The sequence below is a fragment of the Xiphophorus couchianus genome, chromosome 20 (assembly GCF_001444195.1).
Source record: "Xiphophorus couchianus chromosome 20, X_couchianus-1.0, whole genome shotgun sequence".
Lineage (NCBI taxonomy): Eukaryota > Metazoa > Chordata > Actinopteri > Cyprinodontiformes > Poeciliidae > Xiphophorus > Xiphophorus couchianus.
The window spans coordinates 11,781,003-11,801,727 of NC_040247.1; the positions used below are offsets into that span (position 1 = coordinate 11,781,003).

General features: G+C 37.5%; 1 protein-coding gene across 1 annotated transcript; it reads left to right on the top strand.

Moving 5' to 3' along the window:
* The first annotated feature begins 552 nt into the window (after window positions 1-552).
* On the top strand, window positions 553-17,636 carry slc6a1b (solute carrier family 6 member 1b). The gene is made up of 15 exons (XM_028002335.1): window positions 553-974; window positions 2,074-2,494; window positions 2,784-2,915; window positions 3,351-3,451; window positions 3,861-3,970; window positions 4,356-4,488; window positions 5,223-5,357; window positions 6,359-6,462; window positions 6,981-7,105; window positions 7,517-7,629; window positions 7,877-8,008; window positions 11,999-12,101; window positions 12,206-12,306; window positions 12,583-12,750; window positions 14,149-17,636. Exons 2-15 carry the CDS (start codon window positions 2,248-2,250, stop codon window positions 14,260-14,262), a joined length of 1,818 nt encoding a protein of 605 aa, XP_027858136.1. The 5' UTR covers window positions 553-974; window positions 2,074-2,247; the 3' UTR covers window positions 14,263-17,636.
* Window positions 17,637-20,725: the final 3,089 nt, after the last annotated feature.

Consider the following 20,725-nt stretch of genomic DNA (forward strand, 5'->3'; position numbering starts at 1 on the left):
CATGTTGTTTGCTTACATTGCCACTCTACTGGCAAATCACATACTGTAACTATTTATGTGGACATTATCAGAATATGACATTTGTGTTAGCTTGGTATTTACAGCAGTATCCATCATAAGCTACGGGTAGAAATCCAGAAATGTAAACCCAGCAACTCAACTTGCTTTGTCTCTCCATAGATCTATCAAAAATCCACCATATTTGGCTGCCTCTTGTATTGTCATCCAAGAATTACAACATAGAAACAGTGATTTTTATTTTTATTTTTTAATTGAGCTTTTGAAAAATGTGTGTTTTTGAGGAATCCTGCAGTATATATTCATTATTTATTGCAAACTGGGCTTTTGATATCAATGAACAGTTGTTGATGAAAAAATACATGACTTGCAAGTATCTTTAAACTTGATGTTATTTAATCAGGGGGTATTTTAGGCAACCTTAAAAGTCCACATGATGCATCAGTTGGGCCTTTGCAGGGTCTGAAAGGAGAGGGTGGGACAGAGAGAGAAGTTCCTGGTGTAAAAAAAAAAGGCTGCATCAGTAAGGATATAAAACCTTGAGACAAGAGGATGCTCCTCTCTCAAACCCGCTGCCATCTCAGTGGCGGAAATGTTGGAGTTGGGGTTGGTCGACTTTGAGGTGACATTGACGCTATGTAGATGAGAGTGAGAACCCTGCGCTCCATGTTACGTCCCTGCTCTCTTCAACTCAAACGGCGGCAGCTCCTTTCCCCGTCTTTTCTCCCTGCCTCTCTTTCAGCACCACTCCTTTAAGGACAGCACCTCGCTCTCAAACACGCACTTATCCACCATCCTCTCCCTCCTTCAGGATCAAATGTCTGCTCCTTGACGACGGATGCAAAGTTTCCACCTTGGTTTCGCCGAGCACAAGTAAAAGGAAGTAACTTTTTGGGGGGGAACATTGGATATTTCCCCGGTGGGAAACAACCGCACAAACAAGCTGTAATTTCACTGTAAGTACCCTATTCTTATCAAAACAATGTGTTTTGTTTTAATATTTGAAAAAATATATATTTGTAATGTTATTCAGAAGCGATGTGTTAGGACATCGCCACGTTCAGTTGCGATACATTTGGCAAAGCATGCAGATTTGCGGCTGCTCTTCTTTGGAGGCAGACGAATTTTACTATGACTATTTTTTTTTTAATTTATGACTTATGTCTCTAACGTGAAATATAAAATGAAAAGTGAGTATTACGCAGAGAAACTGTGCGGTAATGTCAGTCTAACAACCAGTTTGTGCGTCTTATATGCACATTTTACATAAATTTGAAGCTACAATAACTTAATATATGTTTTTATCCAAATGAAACGCATCTCTAAGGCAACCAGAAACATTTAAGAGCTACGTTACCTCACGCCGCTCCAATTACGCACTAAGCGGAGAGCTCTCGAGAGCGCTTCATCCTTCCTTTTACTCCTGTTAGTTCAAATGTATTTTGAATATGAAAATAAAATATCCAATCTAAACGCATATATGTTTTTTTTATTCTAAAGACCGGATGTTGTTTTGGGGGCATCAAATTATACAGATTAATTAGGGAGTAAACCTGTATGGTGAATGGATGGATAAAAGAGTTCTGTTGAAGGTGCAGCCTCTATGGAGAGTTATTAGCCTCTCCAGGTGATTCATTAGACGTGGGCTTTGCGACTGCAACTCCTAAATGTGTTTAATTGCTCTGCTGTCGTACCAGAGCACTGGGAAGTGGGCCATTGAATGTAGAGCACAATGAATCAAGGACAAGAGCAGGGCTCTAAATTTCTTCTAACACGGATCCACTTCAGGCCATCAGAAGTGATTCTTGCTGTGGGATGAGTCCTTATTTGATCCCGGTGAGGTTCACTTACTGTGCAGCAGGTTTTTAAAAATAAATGAATAAAGTAAAGTAAAATAATAATAATAATAATAATAATAATAATTATTATTATTATATATATATATATAATGAGAAGAGAGCACATATATAACATTTTACATAAAAATCAAAATTTCCCTTTTTGTGATAAAAAGAAAAGAAAAAAGTATCTTAACCAGTTCATTTTTGTTTTCAGGGTCTCTGCCTCGCCGCCGTACCTCATCACTCTCAGACCCTCAATCATCCCTTTTCTCACGGCTTTTCTCTGGGGACTACTGTAGTGCAGGACGGATACGCCGCGCTCTGACTGGACTGGTGCTGAAACCACCACCTCTACGTTGGTCAGGACCTTCCAACACAGACCGTCATTATGGCCACAAACGGGACCAAAGCCTCGGACGGACACGTCTTAACCGAGACCGTGAACGACGCGCCCAGCACCACGCCAAATGACAAACCCAAAACACTGGTGGTGAAGGTGCAGAAGACGAAAAAGGACATACCCGAGAGAGAAACGTGGGTTGGGAAATTTGACTTTCTCCTCTCTTGTGTCGGATACGCAATCGGACTGGGAAATGTGTGGAGATTTCCTTACTTGTGTGGGAAAAACGGCGGAGGTAATCAGGAATTATTTCACTATTTTCAACAAACACCAAAACGGAACGTAAAGGTGACGCGACCAAAGATCGAGAGTCTGATTCTGGAGGGTTTGAAATAAAAGAGATCTTAAGTGTATCTTCTCAACAACGCCGTGCGTAATTGCGCACAAGCAGAAATAACAGAAAATCTGCGCGCTTTTCTGGGTGCAGCCTGAAACCAAATACACCCTCTACCAAGTAACATGTTGGATTATAGTGAATATTAATTTCTTGATTCACACACTTTTGCTTCTCACCTCTCATCCAGGGGCCTTCTTGATTCCCTACTTTTTGACGCTGGTATTTGCTGGCATGCCCCTGTTCTTTCTGGAGACGGCTCTCGGTCAATACACTTCTATTGGAGGTCTGGGAGTGTGGAAGCTGGCCCCAATGTTCAAAGGTAATAAAATACATAACTAACCGGTTGAAGTATTATTGTTAGTTGGAGCTTCATTATTAACATGTGATTGTTATGTTCCTATGTAGAAAATTTATATTCTAAACAGTTTGCTTTCACTGTGTTATGACAAAGAAGCGATTGGAATGCATGTAATTGAAATTGAATCTTTGTTTGATTTTATGATATTGGTTGGTAGTGAGTATATATTTCTGGATACAAATTGAATCTGTTTGTCATATAAAATGTCTTCAGGTGGCTTTTTTTCATTAAACATTATCATAAGAATGCATTAATTTCAATGAACTGAATTAAAATAAACTGAATTGAATAGAGGTCAGATAATGTAAAACCTTATCTTTCAAGCTACTTTTAGTGTTTTTTCTCTCCTTTTTTTTTAACATAGACTTAACATTATCCCTGTATCTTGTGTTCCAGGTGTGGGTCTGGCTGCTGCTGTTCTATCTTTTTGGCTCAACATCTATTACATTGTAATCATTGCTTGGGCTATTTACTATCTGTACAACTCCTTCACCACTGTGAGTATATTCACTCTGTAAAATCATGACACCCTCTCCCTTTATGTCATTCAAAGCATAGCTGTTCTTTTTAATGTATCTTTACATTGTAATTTACTTTAGTCATGTGGCAGGCTGCTTGCCAGAACCTCTTATGTAAGGCTGCACAACCCTTTAACACAGTATGACTTTTATTACTTCCTTTCCCGCATAATTAGCGCCTCACACAAGGTATTGATAAATGCATTCTGCGATGAAGCATTCACTCCACTGAGAAAACCATGAAATCTCAATGTCCCGAATGAGCATCTCAGTCTTGGCTGCCTGACAGCCAAGACTGAGAATGGGACTCAGCAGCGATGGGAGCGGGTTCGAGGAAAAAAAGAGCTTTCTCCCTGTCTCTATGTGTTTTTTTTCTTCTCATTTTCAGGACCTGCCATGGAAGACATGTGGCAATGCCTGGAACACAGATCGCTGCTACACTAACTACAGTATCGCGGACACGACAAACCTCACCAGTGCTGTGGTGGAGTTCTGGGAGTAAGTTGGACATCTGAGTTGCCACAGTCTGAAATGTTGTGAACAAATTAAATCCGATAAGGTCACTGCCTGCCAGTGAGGGTAAGGAAGGGTCAGATTAGGGATCAGAGATAGGCTGATGTAGCAGTTTGCATGCTATGTACCAGATCCTTGAGTAGAGAATTTGGTCCAAGACATTATGAGAAATAAAAAAAAAAGTAACTTCAAAACAGATACAAACAATACAAAATGCAAAAAAAAAAAAAAGATTTTGGGGCTTCTGAAAAGATTCAGCGGGATAGTTAAATCTCTAAATACCAAGATGCATGCATGCATATTTCTGCATGTATGAAATTCATGTTACTCTTCTGCATGACAATATGGCCACTTTGCTTTTTCGCTGCAGACGCAACATGCACCAGCTGACGGACGGTTTGGAAAAACCTGGGGAGGTCAGGATTCCACTGGCCATCACTCTCGCCATTGCATGGGTGCTCGTCTATTTCTGTATCTGGAAGGGGGTCAGCTGGACAGGCAAAGTGAGTATACAAAGAGGCAAACTCCAGTCCTCAAGGGCCGCTGTCCTGCAACTTTTAAATGTGCCTCTGCTGCACCACACCTGAATAGAATAATTAGGTCATTAGCAAGGCTCTGGAGAACTGATCTACACAAGGAGGAGGTAATTAAGCCATTTCATTTCAGCATTTTGTACCTGTGGCACATCTAAAAACTGCAGGATACCGGCCCTTGAGGACTGGAGTTTGACACCTGTGGGCTAAACAAACAGACAGTTCCAGAATATCAGAGTCTGCAGTAAAGATCAAGGATTACTTTTGAAATATGTTCTAAAAACAGCTTTACTGCTTATTGGTGTAGTTTTTTGTCATTGGCATACAGTACATTAAAAACTACTAAATAACAAAAGGAAAGCTCTTTAATTCAAGCAATTGAACATATTTGCTTATTTTACAAAAAAGTCAGTGTCCTCTCCATTTTAATGACTTGTTAAGTTGAATGCACAGGCGTAAAATTGGCTCAGATAAGAAGGTGAAAGTGCACTGGGAGTGTGCTGAACCTACTCATCCTGAGGTCATTTTGTCTCAGAGGAAGGGCTGACTGGGACACTGTGCAGTGCTGTGGGAATGGTGCCACAGTAACAGTAAATTGACAATTTGAGCTAAATTGCTTTTTTGCAGAACAAATATACTCAATCCAACATGTAGTTGTAGTTCACAGAATATAGCGATTGCTCTAACAGTGACGTGTCTCACAGGTTGTCTACTTCTCGGCAACATACCCTTACTTTATGCTGTTCATCCTGTTTTGCCGTGGCGTCACTCTGCCTGGAGCTATTGACGGGATTCTCTTCTACATCACACCAGACTTCCAGAAACTCAAAGAGTCTGAGGTGAGCCTTTTGACTTGTGTTGAGAAAGATACAGCTATGTGACATAAACTGCAGCACAGAAGGCTCCAGCGGATGAGCTGTGCCAGAAAATGGATGCATTTCACTTTTTGGACATAAAATTTCCAAAGTTGTGGATAAACTACAGAGAGGTCTTTTTTATGGAAGAACATTCAAAGTGCTGATATGTTAATGGAATTTTTGCAGATGCAGTGCTATGCAAAATATTTTGACATTTTTGTCGCCTTACAATGGGAATTTTTGTGACAAACCAACACAAAGTAGAACATAATGTGTGATGTGGAAGGAAAATGATACGTGGTTTTCTAAATAAAAAACATGAAAAGAGTAACATGCATTCATATCCATCCCCTTTGCACTGGTTCCCCTAAAAAAGTTGAAACAGCTAACTTCAGAAGTTACAAAATTATAAAACAAACTCAATAAGAGTGGATTAACTTCTGTATAATTCTCCGTTTTTAGTGGAAAAAATTTATGACGGCACATTTTTTGTGCTCTCCATTAATCACAAATTTAGAAAAAAATGGCAAGAAAGTTTAAAAAAGAGTTTTACTCAGAGCTGCCACAAATTTGTGTTGCTCTGTCAGATGCAACCCCAGTATTTGACTGTGATGTTTGCATTATGGTAAGTACTTCTCAAAACCACAGTGGATACAGATCAGTGCACACAATACAATGCAATCAAAAGCTAAACATAAATGTTGCTAGTTAGTTTAAATTCAATGGATATATAGCCAATGTTTAATTAATTCACATGTGAATGTCACTATTGAGATAATGCTACGCTTTTAATATTGAGAAGAGGTGAGAACAGCGTGATGAGAGTGGAGTTTTTTTTCTTATTACTGTTTAAACAAAATAATGGGCATTTCAGTATCAATTCCTCAAGCTAATAATGTAGAAAAAATGCTTCAACACAAACATATGTGCAGATATTCGTTTATACACAGTGACTGGCATATTTTCTAATCCCTGTGTGTCAGGTATGGCTCGATGCTGCCACGCAGATCTTCTTTTCCTACGGTCTGGGATTAGGTTCTCTGATTGCACTTGGCAGCTACAATCCCTTCAATAATAATGTCTACAGGTAGGTGACACAAGTATGCTGCCTTTCAGGCTCATTTATCACTGCAAATATACAGTTCTGATCACCCACACGGCATTTTTACAGAAATAATGCAAATGTCTCCAATTTGTTGTTTTTGTGTCAACTCCACAGTAAAAACCTTTCTTTTTATTTTTATTAGGGCAATTGACTACACAGGATTAATTGTTAATTTATTTTGTTTCTTTTTTGTTTGTTTTTTTTACAATTAAACAATATGTAACTCATTTTATGTCTCATCCATAGTCAGCTTAAAGAATAAAGACTGGTCAGGGGCAAAAGTGCACATATTGAACAATATTAAAGCACACTGCTATTTAAAAAAAAAAAAATTAAAAGGAGGTTAGCACAAACAGTATGCTGTGGTTCTGCAGGACGCAAAATGGCTTTCGACTTCTCCCCCCTCCTTTCCCCTCAAATGTTTCTCTCCAATGTGTGACGGGGTGATAAGGAATTGATACAGCCGTAACAATGGCCTGTGCTCCGTCTCTCCCCTGCAGAGATTCTATCATTGTCTGCTGCATCAACTCCTTCACCAGTATGTTCGCCGGCTTTGTCATCTTTTCCATTGTGGGATTCATGGCTAATGTAACAAAGAGGCCAATTGCTGATGTGGCGGCCTCAGGTAATTGCAATCAGTGTTGAAATACAACAATAGACAATACAACAATATAGCAATAGACACAAGGACAAGATTAAATATATATATATATGAAAAGAAATTTTACTGAATTTTCTAAATTTACAACCAAAAAGAAATACTGGGATATTTATTAAAAGAATGGCTAATTTCAACAGGAATACTCTGAGTCTTTTATGTTTGTTGGACAATTAAGTAGAAATTTCTCCCAAGATATTTATTTAAAGAGCAACTTCTATTTATATATTTTATTAAGTTTTATTTTATTAATTTATCTTTTTTCTGTATTGTTACATTTGCTTAACATTTGCAAGGGTTCTTCATTGATACCAATAACATATGTTTAATAAATTTCCCACTGTATATTTGAGCTAACAGTAATTTATCTTACATCAGGACCTGGCCTGGCATTTTTGGCATATCCTGAAGCCGTCACCCAGCTGCCTATCTCTCCTCTCTGGGCCATATTGTTTTTCTCCATGCTGCTGATGCTGGGAATCGACAGCCAGGTGAAAATAATCCAATAAATATGGTCTCTTTTTTGGACCGTTCCAATATGTATTTAGCTAAAATAGGTTTTAAAGCTCTAACTCATTACATGATTCTGACCTCATGTCACAGAATTTCATTATTGCTACTTATCCTTGTACTTTGCTGTAGTGTTTTCATATGTGCACTAAAACCTTTGCAATGATTTTACTGTGACAGCAGTGTGTTAAGTGACACAGTTTTAAAATGACTCTACAAACTTTACAGTTCTGCACTGTGGAAGGTTTCATCACTGCACTGGTTGATGAGTTTCCTCACATCCTCCGAAAGCGTAGAGAAATCTTCATCGCTGTCGTCTGCCTTGTTTCTTATATTATTGGCCTGTCCAACATCACACAGGTAAATATCCCCGTGATCAAGCATGAGTTTCCTCTATGTTTCTATTTTTTATGAGATTGATTCTAACAGAAATGCAAGGTTGTTCACATAAATATTACCACCTCTTAATTGTACATTTTATGATTTCCGAAAGACAAGCCACAGTTTTCCTCTTTAACTTTTAAAGAGTTTTATGTGTAGTAAGGCATTTATTAGGTCTTATTGAAGTTTTAAACGGCTATTTTTCTAATTTCCTGTAGCTGCTATCTGTGCTGCAGCGCCAATGCTAATGCACCAGTGAGTGCCTCTTTGTTAGAGTTTTCCCCACTAAGAGAGAGAGAGAGACTGTTACCTCTGTGTGTCTTTGACTTGAAAGAGGGAAGGTCCTGACTGACTGTTGTTGTGTGTGAACCAAACAGTTGTTTAAATGACTCAGTCTTCTTGAAGTTTCTGAATGATGTTTTGCAAAGGATACCGTTTGGGGATTCGGTTGAGCTCCTGGGTAGCTTTAGTGGATAACAATGGGGTTGCTTGAAGATCTGTGAATCTGAGGAATGACCGCCCAGATTATAATACAAGTGATGTTTTCTTTTTGAGCTTCTAGGAACTGGACACGCACAATGGTTTTAACACAAGATTTGTTTTAAAATTTTTAACATTTTTGTGTTAAAATTTGTGTTGTCTTTTGCAGTTATATATTGATATCTATGTGCTATATCTTTGAGTGAGGGCATTGTTGTCAGCTGGTCACTCCCTGCTAGTGACACACTCAAATAGGTGAGATGGGTGAACACGGAATATCTGGTAGTACGTCCTTTTTAGGACATTCTCAACTCATTCTGGAGAGTTTCTCAAAGTAATCCAGGAAAAGTTGAGGATTTGAAACTGGCCTTGAGCAGGATCTCCATATTGCCGATGTAGCTTTCATGAACTATAGACTTTAGAGACCACAGGAGCTTTTGACACCCACCAGTATTATTAGATACCATGAACCTGAAGAGGGAAGCCTTTGGGATTATTTTACTCTTAAGATTTCTGAACAAATTGAGACATAGCCGATGAGCAGCAGAAGTGTGATTTTTGTGGTTAAAAGTATGGAAAATTCAGTTTTCAAGGAAGTTGAAGATGCATTGCAAAATGACTTTCATTTGGCCTTGGAAAGATTTTTGAAGTATTGTTTGGCAAGTTGAATAGAAAGATGAATACTACCATCATGTTTTGTTACCTTGGAATGGTGAACTGAAGACCTGGGTATTGTCAAGCTGTAAAAGGAATACTTATTTGATGGCCTCATTCACAATGCCATCATATCACTTTAGGAAAGGTATGATCAAAGGACTTGTGGGAATCTTCACCAGTGCAGATGTTGCTCTGGTATTTAAAAAGCTCCCAGGCAACAAGCTAACAAGATTTAAACCAAGATACTGAAGGTGTAAATATTATTGTGTTTTCATTAATGACGGATGTCTTCAGCGTCTTTGGAGAAAGGGGACAAGCCTTTGATCCAGTATTGTCATTGTGGTCTTTTTTCTGGTTGTTGAAGAGTGACCTGGAAATTAACCCTTTTGGAATCAACAAGTGGGTTAAGATGAGTTTGGTTGTCTGGTCCAGATGAGTTTTATGGACCTTGACATGCCATTCGACTGTGTCTGCCCAGACATTTTATAATGGGTCTTATCAGAGAACAGGGTACTGACTCTGGATGTTGTCCTTCAATCAACACAAGAACTGCATCATTAGCACAATGTTAAGCTTGTTTCAAGTGCAGGCTGGCCTCAACCAGGGTTGGCACTGATCTTGTTTGTGGTGTTCACTGGCAGGATTTGAAAGGATAGTTGTGGAGAGAAGAGTGTCTGGTTAGGCAATCTCTGGGGTTTCATCTTGGCATTTTGCTTTTTGGTCCTGTTGGCATCTTCAACTTAAAACCTTAGACATTCACTAAAGTTTGCTGCATCCAAGTTTGAATGAGCTAGAATGATATTTTCTGTTTGAGACCATGGATCATATCCAGGAAAAGGTGAACACTTCCTTCCAGTTTAGGCATCAGTGTACGCCTTCAGGGGATTAGTTTAAGAATATTGGTGTCTTGTTCACAAGTGGTAATGGGATGGAGCAAGAGATGGATGGAAGGATTAACAGCTCATCTACATTGATGATGGGTTGCCATGGTGAAGAAAGAACTGACCCAGGAACGCAGACCATGATTTACTTGTAGCTACAGTCCAACCTACACTTATGGTCATGCAGTATGGGTTATGACCAAAAGATAGAGAACCTGGATTTTAGTGACTGAAATTAGCTTGCTTCAAAAGATGACTCTGGATATAGGGTATGGATTACATTCATCCAGAAGGGGGACTTAAGATGCCTCCTAGGTATTCTTTCTTTTGAAGGGGAATCCCAGGGCAGAATCACAAAGACACTCAGGTTTAGGGACAATACATCCCTTCTCACCTAGGAATGCCTAGGGACAGATCAGAAAGAATTGGAGAGTGTTGTTGGGGAAGTGGACATTTAGGTTTCCCAACAGACCTACTACCCCATTGACCTGATCTCAGATAACCAATGGTTGGATGGATGGTTGGATAGGTATTCTGTGACAATATTGTTTTTTCATCTCCAATAATGAAAAACTGCTTGTTTGCTTTAATCTTCACCTCACAGCCTCAAAATGGCTTTCATCTTTGGTAATCAATTTCCATAAAGCTGAATTTTCCAGAAAATAATTGGTTAATAAAAGGTACCAAACAATTGACATGACGCCGACTCCGCCCCCATGCTGATGTAGAGCAATCCTCCATCAATCATTCCAGGGCACTTGTCAGCAACTGACCAATCAGCGTTCCTAGTACAGTACTCCTAGAATATTGACAGTATCTATCATTGAAAACACGCTGCAGTCAGAGAGAATTTGAGGAAAATAATAGATAATCACTGTCCAAGTTGTCAGTATATGCATTCCCGACAGCAGTTACCCAGAAAGTGTCATGTTCTGTGTTTTCTGTGTATTTATTTAGAGTTTTCTGTGTCCCCGAGTCTTCGTGTTGTCCTGTCTTCCCCTTGATTGTTCCCAGGTGTGTCTCGTTCTGTGATTACCCGCTGTGTATTTAACTCCACCTGTGTTCCTTGTTCCTCGTCGGGTCCTTGTCTTGCAATTGTCTAACGTGCGTGCTGTCATTCGTGTCCAGTCGTGTTAACGGCTGCTACCGGCGTCGAGCCCTGGCTTCTGCTCGGCCGTGCTGCCCGTTGCTGGACGGTGTTTATTCTTCATTAAAATCATCATTATTCATCTTACCTGGGTCTACAGCGTTTGCCTCACCACCTCAACACCCACAACTCATGACAGAAAGTGTAGAAGGCGGAATACAATTTACTACATTTCCAAAACCAAAAAGGAGTCTGGAATAACGCAAATCTTACAGTCGTAAGATTAGAGTGATTTTGTTACTAGTCTGAGATCACTATTCTGCTATCTTGTTTATTCAAGCTTCTGTTTTTAAACCTAATAGTTACATTGTCATTTAGTATTGACTTTAGTATTGGACTGTCTTTTACAATTTATGGTCTACTTGAACCATGGTAATTGGAGTCTGGAGTCCTAGACTTACAACAGTGTTTTAAATGAATACATGAAAAAATACAAATAATATTTCACCACAGAAAATTATTGTAGCTATGCATAAAACTTGAGGTTAAATCGTCCCTCTGTTCCTACAGAACTTGATTCTAAAAGGAAATTAACCACTTTTGGCAATGTACACTAACAAACTATTCTGTTTGTAATAAATGACCACAATAATAGATCTCTTACAAGTAAGACACTGAAAAAATCCATACAAATATATCACTGCTTCCCACAGCCATAGTCATTACTGTAAGCTCAGATTTTACACTCCATTATTCCTCCAGACCAGTTTGAGACTGTCCTACACATAAATATAACTACATTTTATGTTTATGTTTACAATATCCTATCTGTCTCATTATCTTTGTTTCATTCATAATTTGCAGGGAGGACTGTATGTGTTCAAGCTCTTTGACTACTACTCAGCGAGTGGAATGTCCCTGCTTTTCCTGGTCTTCTTTGAGTGTATCTCAATTTCATGGTTCTATGGTGAGCATTTTTTTCATAATGCATGTAAAAATGACTCAAAAGTCTCAAAAGTCATATAAAGATTATGAAAAAAAATTTTTATCTTGTTCATTTTTTACATGCAGGTGTGAATAAATTCTTTGACAACATTGAGGAAATGGTTGGCTACAGGCCCTGTCTGTGGTGGAAGGCCTGCTGGGTTGTTTTCACTCCTCTCATTGTGGCTGTAAGTGTTACCTGTTGTAATATTTAACAATAAACCATTGCAGTTTAAGAGTATGTATTTGAATCTTTACACATTTTGTCATGCTACATCCCCAAATTTCCCTATGTTGTTGTTGTTTTATAAGAAAGATAAAGGTAAACCTATACATGCTGTGTCCACTGTGGATCCTTTTTATATGAAAGCTGGTCAGAGTTATTGGGAAAATGGGATATAATGGACAAAATGTCTATCAATGTACGATGCTGAGATATATTTTTTTGTCCCTCTATTCTCCAGGGAGTGTTCTTGTTCAGTGCAGTGCAGATGGTTCCCCTTACTATGGGAGATTATGTGTTCCCTAGCTGGGGTCAGGGAGTTGGTTGGTTGATGGCCTTATCCTCCATGACTCTCATCCCAGGCTACATGGGCTACATGTTCCTGACACTCAAAGGCACCTACAAAGAGGTAAGACGTTATCACCATATGTATCTTCTTTTGAATTTATCTATTTAAACTCAGTGCGCCATACATCTGTTTGAATAAAGCTGCAAATTAGGCCCAGAATATATGCATAATTCTGAAATCTGCAGCCAAGAAAATGGTGTTGTCAGTTCCTATTGGATTACTGGTTGTACAAGATAGTTTTTTTTTAATAAACCCACTTTAACTTACTGTACATTAGTATATTAAGACAAAATAAGCTCTAAAGATTTTATACAAAACATAATCTTTGCAGAGATACCCAGTCACATTTGTTACCACAAAGTCAAACTGGAATCTATTAATCTAGAATCAACAGTAAGAATGAATTTGTTGACATGAAGCCAAAAGGGTACCCAATTGTAAAAGAAAAAAATGCTGAGCTTTACTTTGTCTTATTTTCTTCAGAGGATTAAAACCAAACTCTGGCACCATGATTCAGTGATTTTTAATGAACAAACTCACAAGCATGCTTGATAGAGAAATAATAAATTGAAATGAAGAGTGTTACTGTGATAAAAGGATTAGTGAAAGAAAAATGATTGGTTGTATAAAGCAGTTTTTTATAGCTTTCTGTTTCAACAGCCACTGAGCTATTAGAAAACCATCTGCCGTGATGGAGTCCTATTTCATTGATCCGACTGTCCTAATCAATAACAGACTAAACTTTTTTAGCTCAGCATTTACATTATTGGCTGCTTGATGTCTACTCCTGCACAATGTACAGAATACAGCTCCCAGTGACATATATAGCTTATGGATTCTGTAAGAGTAAATGTACCATAATTGCAGGCATTGCAAAAGAGCTATCAGAGGCGAAATGCAGCTGTCAGATCGTGCTGTACCAGCTGATGGCTGATTGTGTAATTGTAGCAATCAGGCAGCTGAATGCTGCTCTGCTTTCAGGCCAACACTTAGTTTCACAAACACTTCATTAAAGTGACTGTAGAAGTGTTCAGTCCAACTTGGAAAACTTCAAGTTTCTTGATAATTTTGTACATTTTTTGGACACTGACATCCTCCTTGTGATTGCAGCTGTGGAGCCAATGTGAATTGACCTTCTTACTGTGTAGAAAAGAATTAACACATCCCTATTGAACTTTTTGTCATTGTTTCAACCACAACTCTGACCTGTAAGCTAAACAGAAATTATGTCACATATACATGTAATTCTGATTAATAAAAATGTACTTACAAAAGAGAAAACAAAAAGTCTTCAAGAGAAGCACATAGGCTAATGATTTATGGTCTGATGAAATAGATTATATTGTTTTTTTAAAATCAATCATCAAGTGTGAAGACTTTATATCCACTCTTACATCTACTATGATATAAATCATGTCTGCAGAAGTTGTTTTTTAATCCCTCTGATCTTCTTCTCAGCGCCTGCGCATGATGATCAAACCTCTGGTTCTGGTGAAGACTCAGGAAAATGGTCCAGATCAGCAGGCAGAAAGCCAGAATCAAAACCCTGCCAATGAGGAAGCCTACATCTAAAAAGAAATAACTAAGCTCTGTCTGCCTCTCTGTTTGAACGGCCAGACCGGCGCTGCACCGTAATCAAGGTTGGGAACAACCACTAGACTTCTACGTCTGCTTTTATTCACCTACCTCCTGGGGACATGTGAAACCAACCTGATTACACAGTTATTTTAAAGGGGGTTGTTCTGTTTCTTTATTTTTATAATACAGAGATATAAAACGTATGAAGAAGAAGAAAAAAAACCCAGCAAAGTTGTTGTGATATTTTGAATTTTATTATGCAAAAGTTTAGCCTTCGTAGAAAAAGAAAATGTGACTTAGAGAACTACTGTATATTGAAGATATATAATTTAAATCTGAAGGCCCTCACTGATTCAATAATATCACTATGAAAATTAACATAATCAACTAATCTCAAAATACTGTACAAAGAAAATTGTGAGTAAAATCTATTTTATTTTGTAAAGGAATGCTGTGTAGCTGTTAAATAAAAAGCTAAAGTTTTATGGATTAAAAGTTTAATATAGATCAATTTCAAGCAAAGACAATATGGGAATGTGCAACAGGTAAGGCCAAATCTGTTTGTATGTGTAAATTATATCTTAGCCAGACTATCACTCCCTTGCAGAATCCTGCACCTCTTTGGAAATGTTTACTACTCTTGTTGGGGGCTACATTAGAAAAGCACAAGTACCTTGTGGTATTTTGAATACTTCTTTTTGGCATGACTGAAACCTGTGACAACAGCAAAAATAACTTATATAGGATACTTAGCAAGACTGTTATGACTGTTTTATTTGTTTTCTAAAGAACATATAATTTGTATGTTGTCTGAATCTCCGTTTAGGGTCATTTTTTTAGATTATTTTCTATATGTGAACGTGAGAAGGACCAAATTGCTTGCTATAGTTTGAACAATTTGTGTAGGTGTTTTACCTGCAGACTAAATATGGATTCAATAATGCACCCTTTTGATGCAGAAAAGCAATAGTTAGGAAAAATAAAACAGCATCAGTGTACAAGCACAAGGTTATCCTATGGACTAAAGCCTCTAATATGAAAGGTATAGCCATTCTATAGGCATCTATGGTATAGCCAATCCCTCTTTAGTTCCATTTTGAGAGCAGTTGTTTGAAAAATGTGTATTTTTAAGTAACTGAGGGATGGTTAAGTGAGGATAAAGTACTGAGTGAAGCAGTTGCTGCATGCTGCCTTGACAGGCACCCAGCGTTGGTGGTAGAAAAATGGATTTTTGTGACAGCTACCGATGTTCTGCCTGTGCTTGTTTACTTGTATATCTGTCTAGTAACCCACTCCTCAGGAACAAATGTAGATATGACCAAACTGTTTTAGGCAACTTGATTCGCTGAAACAATTATTACTCCATCTAGAAAAATGTAGTCATCTAAACCCTAAACATTTTTCTGTCTAAAAATTCATGAAGATGCAAATGGTATAAAGTCTTTGTGATAAGATGCTATGGGCTAAAATTTAAAACCTGATCTCAATTTTGTGCTTTCTTATTCTTATCATCTGTAATAGACATGATATGACAAGTTTGGGTGAAAATAGCATGGCATTACTGTGCACAAATAAACAAATGTACACAAATATTTGAAACAAAAACATATCACATGATCTAATTACTTTCTTAAATAGAAAAGTAATAACTATTTCTGCAGCCACCAAACTAATGTAAGATATTGATTACATTTTAAATATAATATCAGTGACTCCCTATTATAACACAAACCACTTCATAAATATCATCTTGACAGATTTTCTATAACAGTACTACTGCAGGACATGGGCATTTTAACTCTGTTGTGTGATATCTTCAAAACTCACATTAACAAGCAAAAAAATAATTATCCATTATTATCTATTGGTTCCGCTCGATTGGTTTAAGGAAAGGGTTTAAATGTTTCATTTTCATTCAGAAGATTTCTCAGCACTCTTGTATGGCTGACAAGCAAATAAAATTAAATGACCAGTAATTAGTTGTGGTAAAAAAAATTTATAAAAATCTCTTCCAAAAAGAGATTCTACAGGTTGTAATAGAGAAATACAAAACAATCTTATTAGTCTTTATTGCTAGCAGAAGCTATCCTAGTTAATGAGAGTATCAATGAGCAAATCCCATAATCCCATAGTGTTTTGAATTTATGCCTGAACTATTGTTAAACTGGGATTGATGTCAATCCCAACCCAAGTTTATATTTTGGACATGTAATGAATGCAGCATAAGCATCCAATTCTTGGGTGTTTTACCAGACAAATGCTATAAGTAGCCCAAAGGTAAAAGATAGTACAAGTACAAAGTTTCCTCAAGACTATGTTCTGTTCAGCCAGCAATATTTCCAAACAATTGGATTTGTCTTTAGGAAAAAGTGTTGTAGCTTTCTTTCAGGTAACTGTCAAGCACTTTCATTGTGGCACTTTCTCAAGCATCTCATTAAAATGACTCTTAAACCAGTTGGAAGACAATGAGAGAAAAGTAATGCGAACGTTGATGTATCTTGATGCCAGTAACCGATGCCTATTCTGTAATGGTCCTTCTGGACTAAGGTGTATATATATGATTCATTAATTCTCAGAGTGAGGAGCTTTTTATCAATCAGAGGACTTTATACTGTTAGCATAAAAACACACAAGCACATGCCACACAGGCCAACAACACAAACTATAAAGCAAAGAGAAATTTTGCATATCTAATGATACTTGATTCTGTGAAGGATTCCAGTATAAAAGCAAACATGGATTTTAACGTTATCACAAACTGCTAACTAGGTGACAAAGAAGGATCAAGACAATATGCTAATATGGCAGCTACATATAGCAGGCACCAGGCGGAATCATTCCCGTTCCTTAAAACTGTACTGGCTTATTTTGTTTTTAAGATATATGAATCAAAATGTGCAATGATGCAAGGGTTCCATGAATTTTGTATAAAGTTACCACACCGCAGTTTCTCTCTTGAATGATGTTGTAAACTGGATTGTGTAATACATGTATCTGTAAATGTCCGTATACGCTGAGTTTTTCTTTATTCTGTCTAAATGTTGAATGAAAAAAATGTGACACTTTTTGCTGTTTTCTGCAATAATACTGTCTCAAAAATTAAGGCACATATCTCTCTCCACTGTTAAAATTATGACAACAACAACAGAATAGAGTAATAATAAAGAGATAATAATAATAATAAAAATGTTATAGAAATGTCTAGTCAGGGAATATTGTTTTGTATATTTTTAGCTGTTATATGGGCCTAATGTAAAATATTATATGTAAAAATATAATAAATGTGTTTAGATGGTGTTCTATGAAAAAGCATGATTGCTATATATGTTCTCTGCAAAATTAAATAAAGATATATAGATTATAAAGTCTGCATTGTGTCATTTTCACTGCATCTGTTTAAAGCACTATAACCCAGCATAATACATAACGGATGTATTATAAAACCATTTCACTTTCTGCAATGGATGATACTTTTTGAGTACATCCAAACCGTAGCTCAAAATGTACAAAAACACTTCAAATGCTCTCACTGAGATGGCTGCTGTTGATGCTGACCTGCTCGGTAATATGCTAATGCTCTATTTATTACATAAGTGGAAATGAATATGCAATCAGGCTCATCACCTCAAAAGATGTTAGCTGTAAAACTGGGTGATGGTATCTGACAAAATGCCTTTCTGTTGCTACAGTAATATCCTTTTGACACCTGCACAAACCTGGGCCGTCCTGGATGACATCTAACATGTCCCAGCTACAATTCATCCTTTGGCAACGCCTGAGCAGTTACTCTCTTCAGTTGTAGAACCAAACGAGGAGAAGCAGCTTTCAGCATCTATGCACCACAAATTTGGAACAAACTTCCAGAAAACTGTAAAACAGCTGAAACACTGACTTCTTTTAAATCTCAATTAAAAACCCACCTGTTTAGAATTGTATTTAATCAATTACAAATTTATTGATGGCACTTGACTTAATGCTGTGTTTTGATTGGTGATTCTATGTTCCTTTGTGTTTCTGTGTTTGTAATGATGTAAAGCACTTTGAAATGCCTTGCTGCTGAAATGTGCTATATAAATAAAATTTGATTGATTGATTGATTGATTGATTGATTGATTGATTGATTGATTGTAATCAGAGATGCGTAGTAACTAGTTGCAGAGAAGCTCCCTCGAGTTATATGGTTTCCACTAGTGAACAACAGTCTTCAAGTCTGACCACAGAGTCTCAACTGGATTAGGATTGTCAACTTGACCATCCCAAGAAACACGTTTTCTGTATTATTCTTATAGGGAATGACTATTTAGCTGTCATATGTATAGTTAATTTTGACTCATGTGACACAAACAAAAGAAAATGTTATAAAACAACAGATATGTTTACTGAAGCAACTGTTGCATGACCAAAAGGATTTGAAATTTGTCTGCAGAAATGAGAAACTCCTACCATGATGTGGACAATGACTGAATGTCGAAGAGGTTGAAGGTTAACAATTATGAGAAATTAAATTATCAGAAAAATACTGCAATTGAAAAAAAAATATTAGTACAATTTTGAGCAATATGAGGACTGCAATCGTAAAGATAAACTGATGTATCGATACATGATCATTTTTCACTTGGATAAGTATGCTTACAGACAACTTTTACAATGCTTTTACACACAAAGCAGAAGGTAAAACCCTTTTTACAGATCTACACTGTGCTGAGTTAAGCACCAGCTTTCTGAGGGGCAATGCTGTCAAAGCTCTGGCAGCACACCAAAACTGATTAACATCTGTGGTATTATTTCAGAACATACCTAAGCAGTGATGACTGGGCAGAGTGTTATTTGGATGTGAGAAAGGCAACACAGCTTCATTTTTAGTTTGTCTAATCCCATTGGCACAGAAACTGCGAGAGTGTCAGGATGTGGATGTCGCTGAAGCTGCCTAACATCATCTCCTGACCATGTGCCAGTGTTGCTTCATATATAACTGTCCTTGACGGGAGTATTTTTAACATTATGTGTTCAGGGGTTTCTTAGCCCTATATTGTGGTTCCAACTTAATATGGACTACAGTACTGACAAGACAAGTGGGGGTAAAATCAATCCTGAGAAGGTTTAAAATCACAAGTTTACAATGTCACTTTGCATTCATCCATCCATCCTAAATTTTTACCATTTTCACAAAATGTGGGTTGCTATTATTTTACCATCTTTACAGAATAAGAAGATTCATTTTGCTGTTAAACATCAGAGTTTTGTGCATTAGTCTATGATACTACTCTTGTGACTCAGCTGAATCAGTCGGTCACATTTTTTTATTTTTTCAAAACCTCACATTTTCAGAAGATATTATAATTTTCTTAATAGACCACTGGATCTGAAAAAGCTCCTATATGTTGCTCTACAAAGTGCTGTGCAGTATTTTGAAGCTTAAAATGGCAAGACTGTTAGATAAGCACAGCAATAATGCAAAATGTAAAGTTTAAAATCACATCTGGGGCACACTACCATGCATTTCCTTCACCTATGATAGAATCCCTGATTAAGCCTGAGTCAGAATATTATTCATTCTTCTGTTCATCTTAACAACGAGGCACTGATAGCATATCTGCTGCTAGCAGAGTGACAGACAGACAGGCAGCGAGAGAAGCAAATGCCCTTATCGGCGCCTGCCATATGATAGGATTAGCTAGAGTGTTGTCTAACAAACCATTAATGAACAGTTTTAATTGCTTGCCTGGCATTCCCTGCCAAGCTGCTGAACTACACACACACACTCACACAGAAAGCGTGTGGAGCTATCCATATTAGGGCATTGCACTTCCTACCATTTTCTATAGACAGTCAAACACTTACTTTTGTCAAAGCATTTTGCATTGTTATTTAATACAGCTGTGTTTACAAATGTTCACAATATTATCGGTTTATCAATTTATCAAAATGTTTCAATTTACCACAACAAACTCATGCTGGATCTGTCCAAATAAAGTGAATTGTTACACAATGTGCAGTTAGGAATGTTTCAAATAAATTAAACAAATAGTGCAGGATTTTATAGGGTTTATTATTCAAAGTATGTTGACATTGTAGCTCAGATAAAGCTATTAAAATAACTCCAATGCTAATAGTGTGACGCACAAAACAGCACACCATGTCTCTCACAAAGTACAAGTCAAACAGTGACAAAAAGCCAGAGAGCATGCCAAACGACCCAGTGAACCTGATATTCAAACAAAGACTAAAAAAGTCAATCAAGGTAATCAGGCTATCCACAACCAACGCATACAAGAGGCAGCACAGCCGTTGGCACTGCCATCATTCAGTTACGAGCTTTCACGTTCATACTCTGCATGTTTGGGTTTCTGCAGCTTGTTCTCTGCTCCCACGATGCATGATGTGTTTATTGTTGACTTTGAATTGACCTAATGTGACAGTGTTTGCATGTGCACGCTTGTTTTGGGTCTGTGTGCAC

What these genes read in the sequence shown, in the direction of transcription:
- slc6a1b (XM_028002335.1), top strand. Translation starts at nt 2,248, where the DNA reads ATGGCCACAAACGGGACCAAAGCCTCGGACGGACACGTCTTAACCGAG. An exon ending in TTCAATAATAATGTCTACAG is followed by an intron (nt 6,463 to 6,980) that starts GTAGGTGACACA and finishes TCTCCCCTGCAG; the next exon opens with AGATTCTATCATTGTCTGCT. An exon ending in TGCTGATGTGGCGGCCTCAG is followed by an intron (nt 7,106 to 7,516) that starts GTAATTGCAATC and finishes ATCTTACATCAG; the next exon opens with GACCTGGCCTGGCATTTTTG.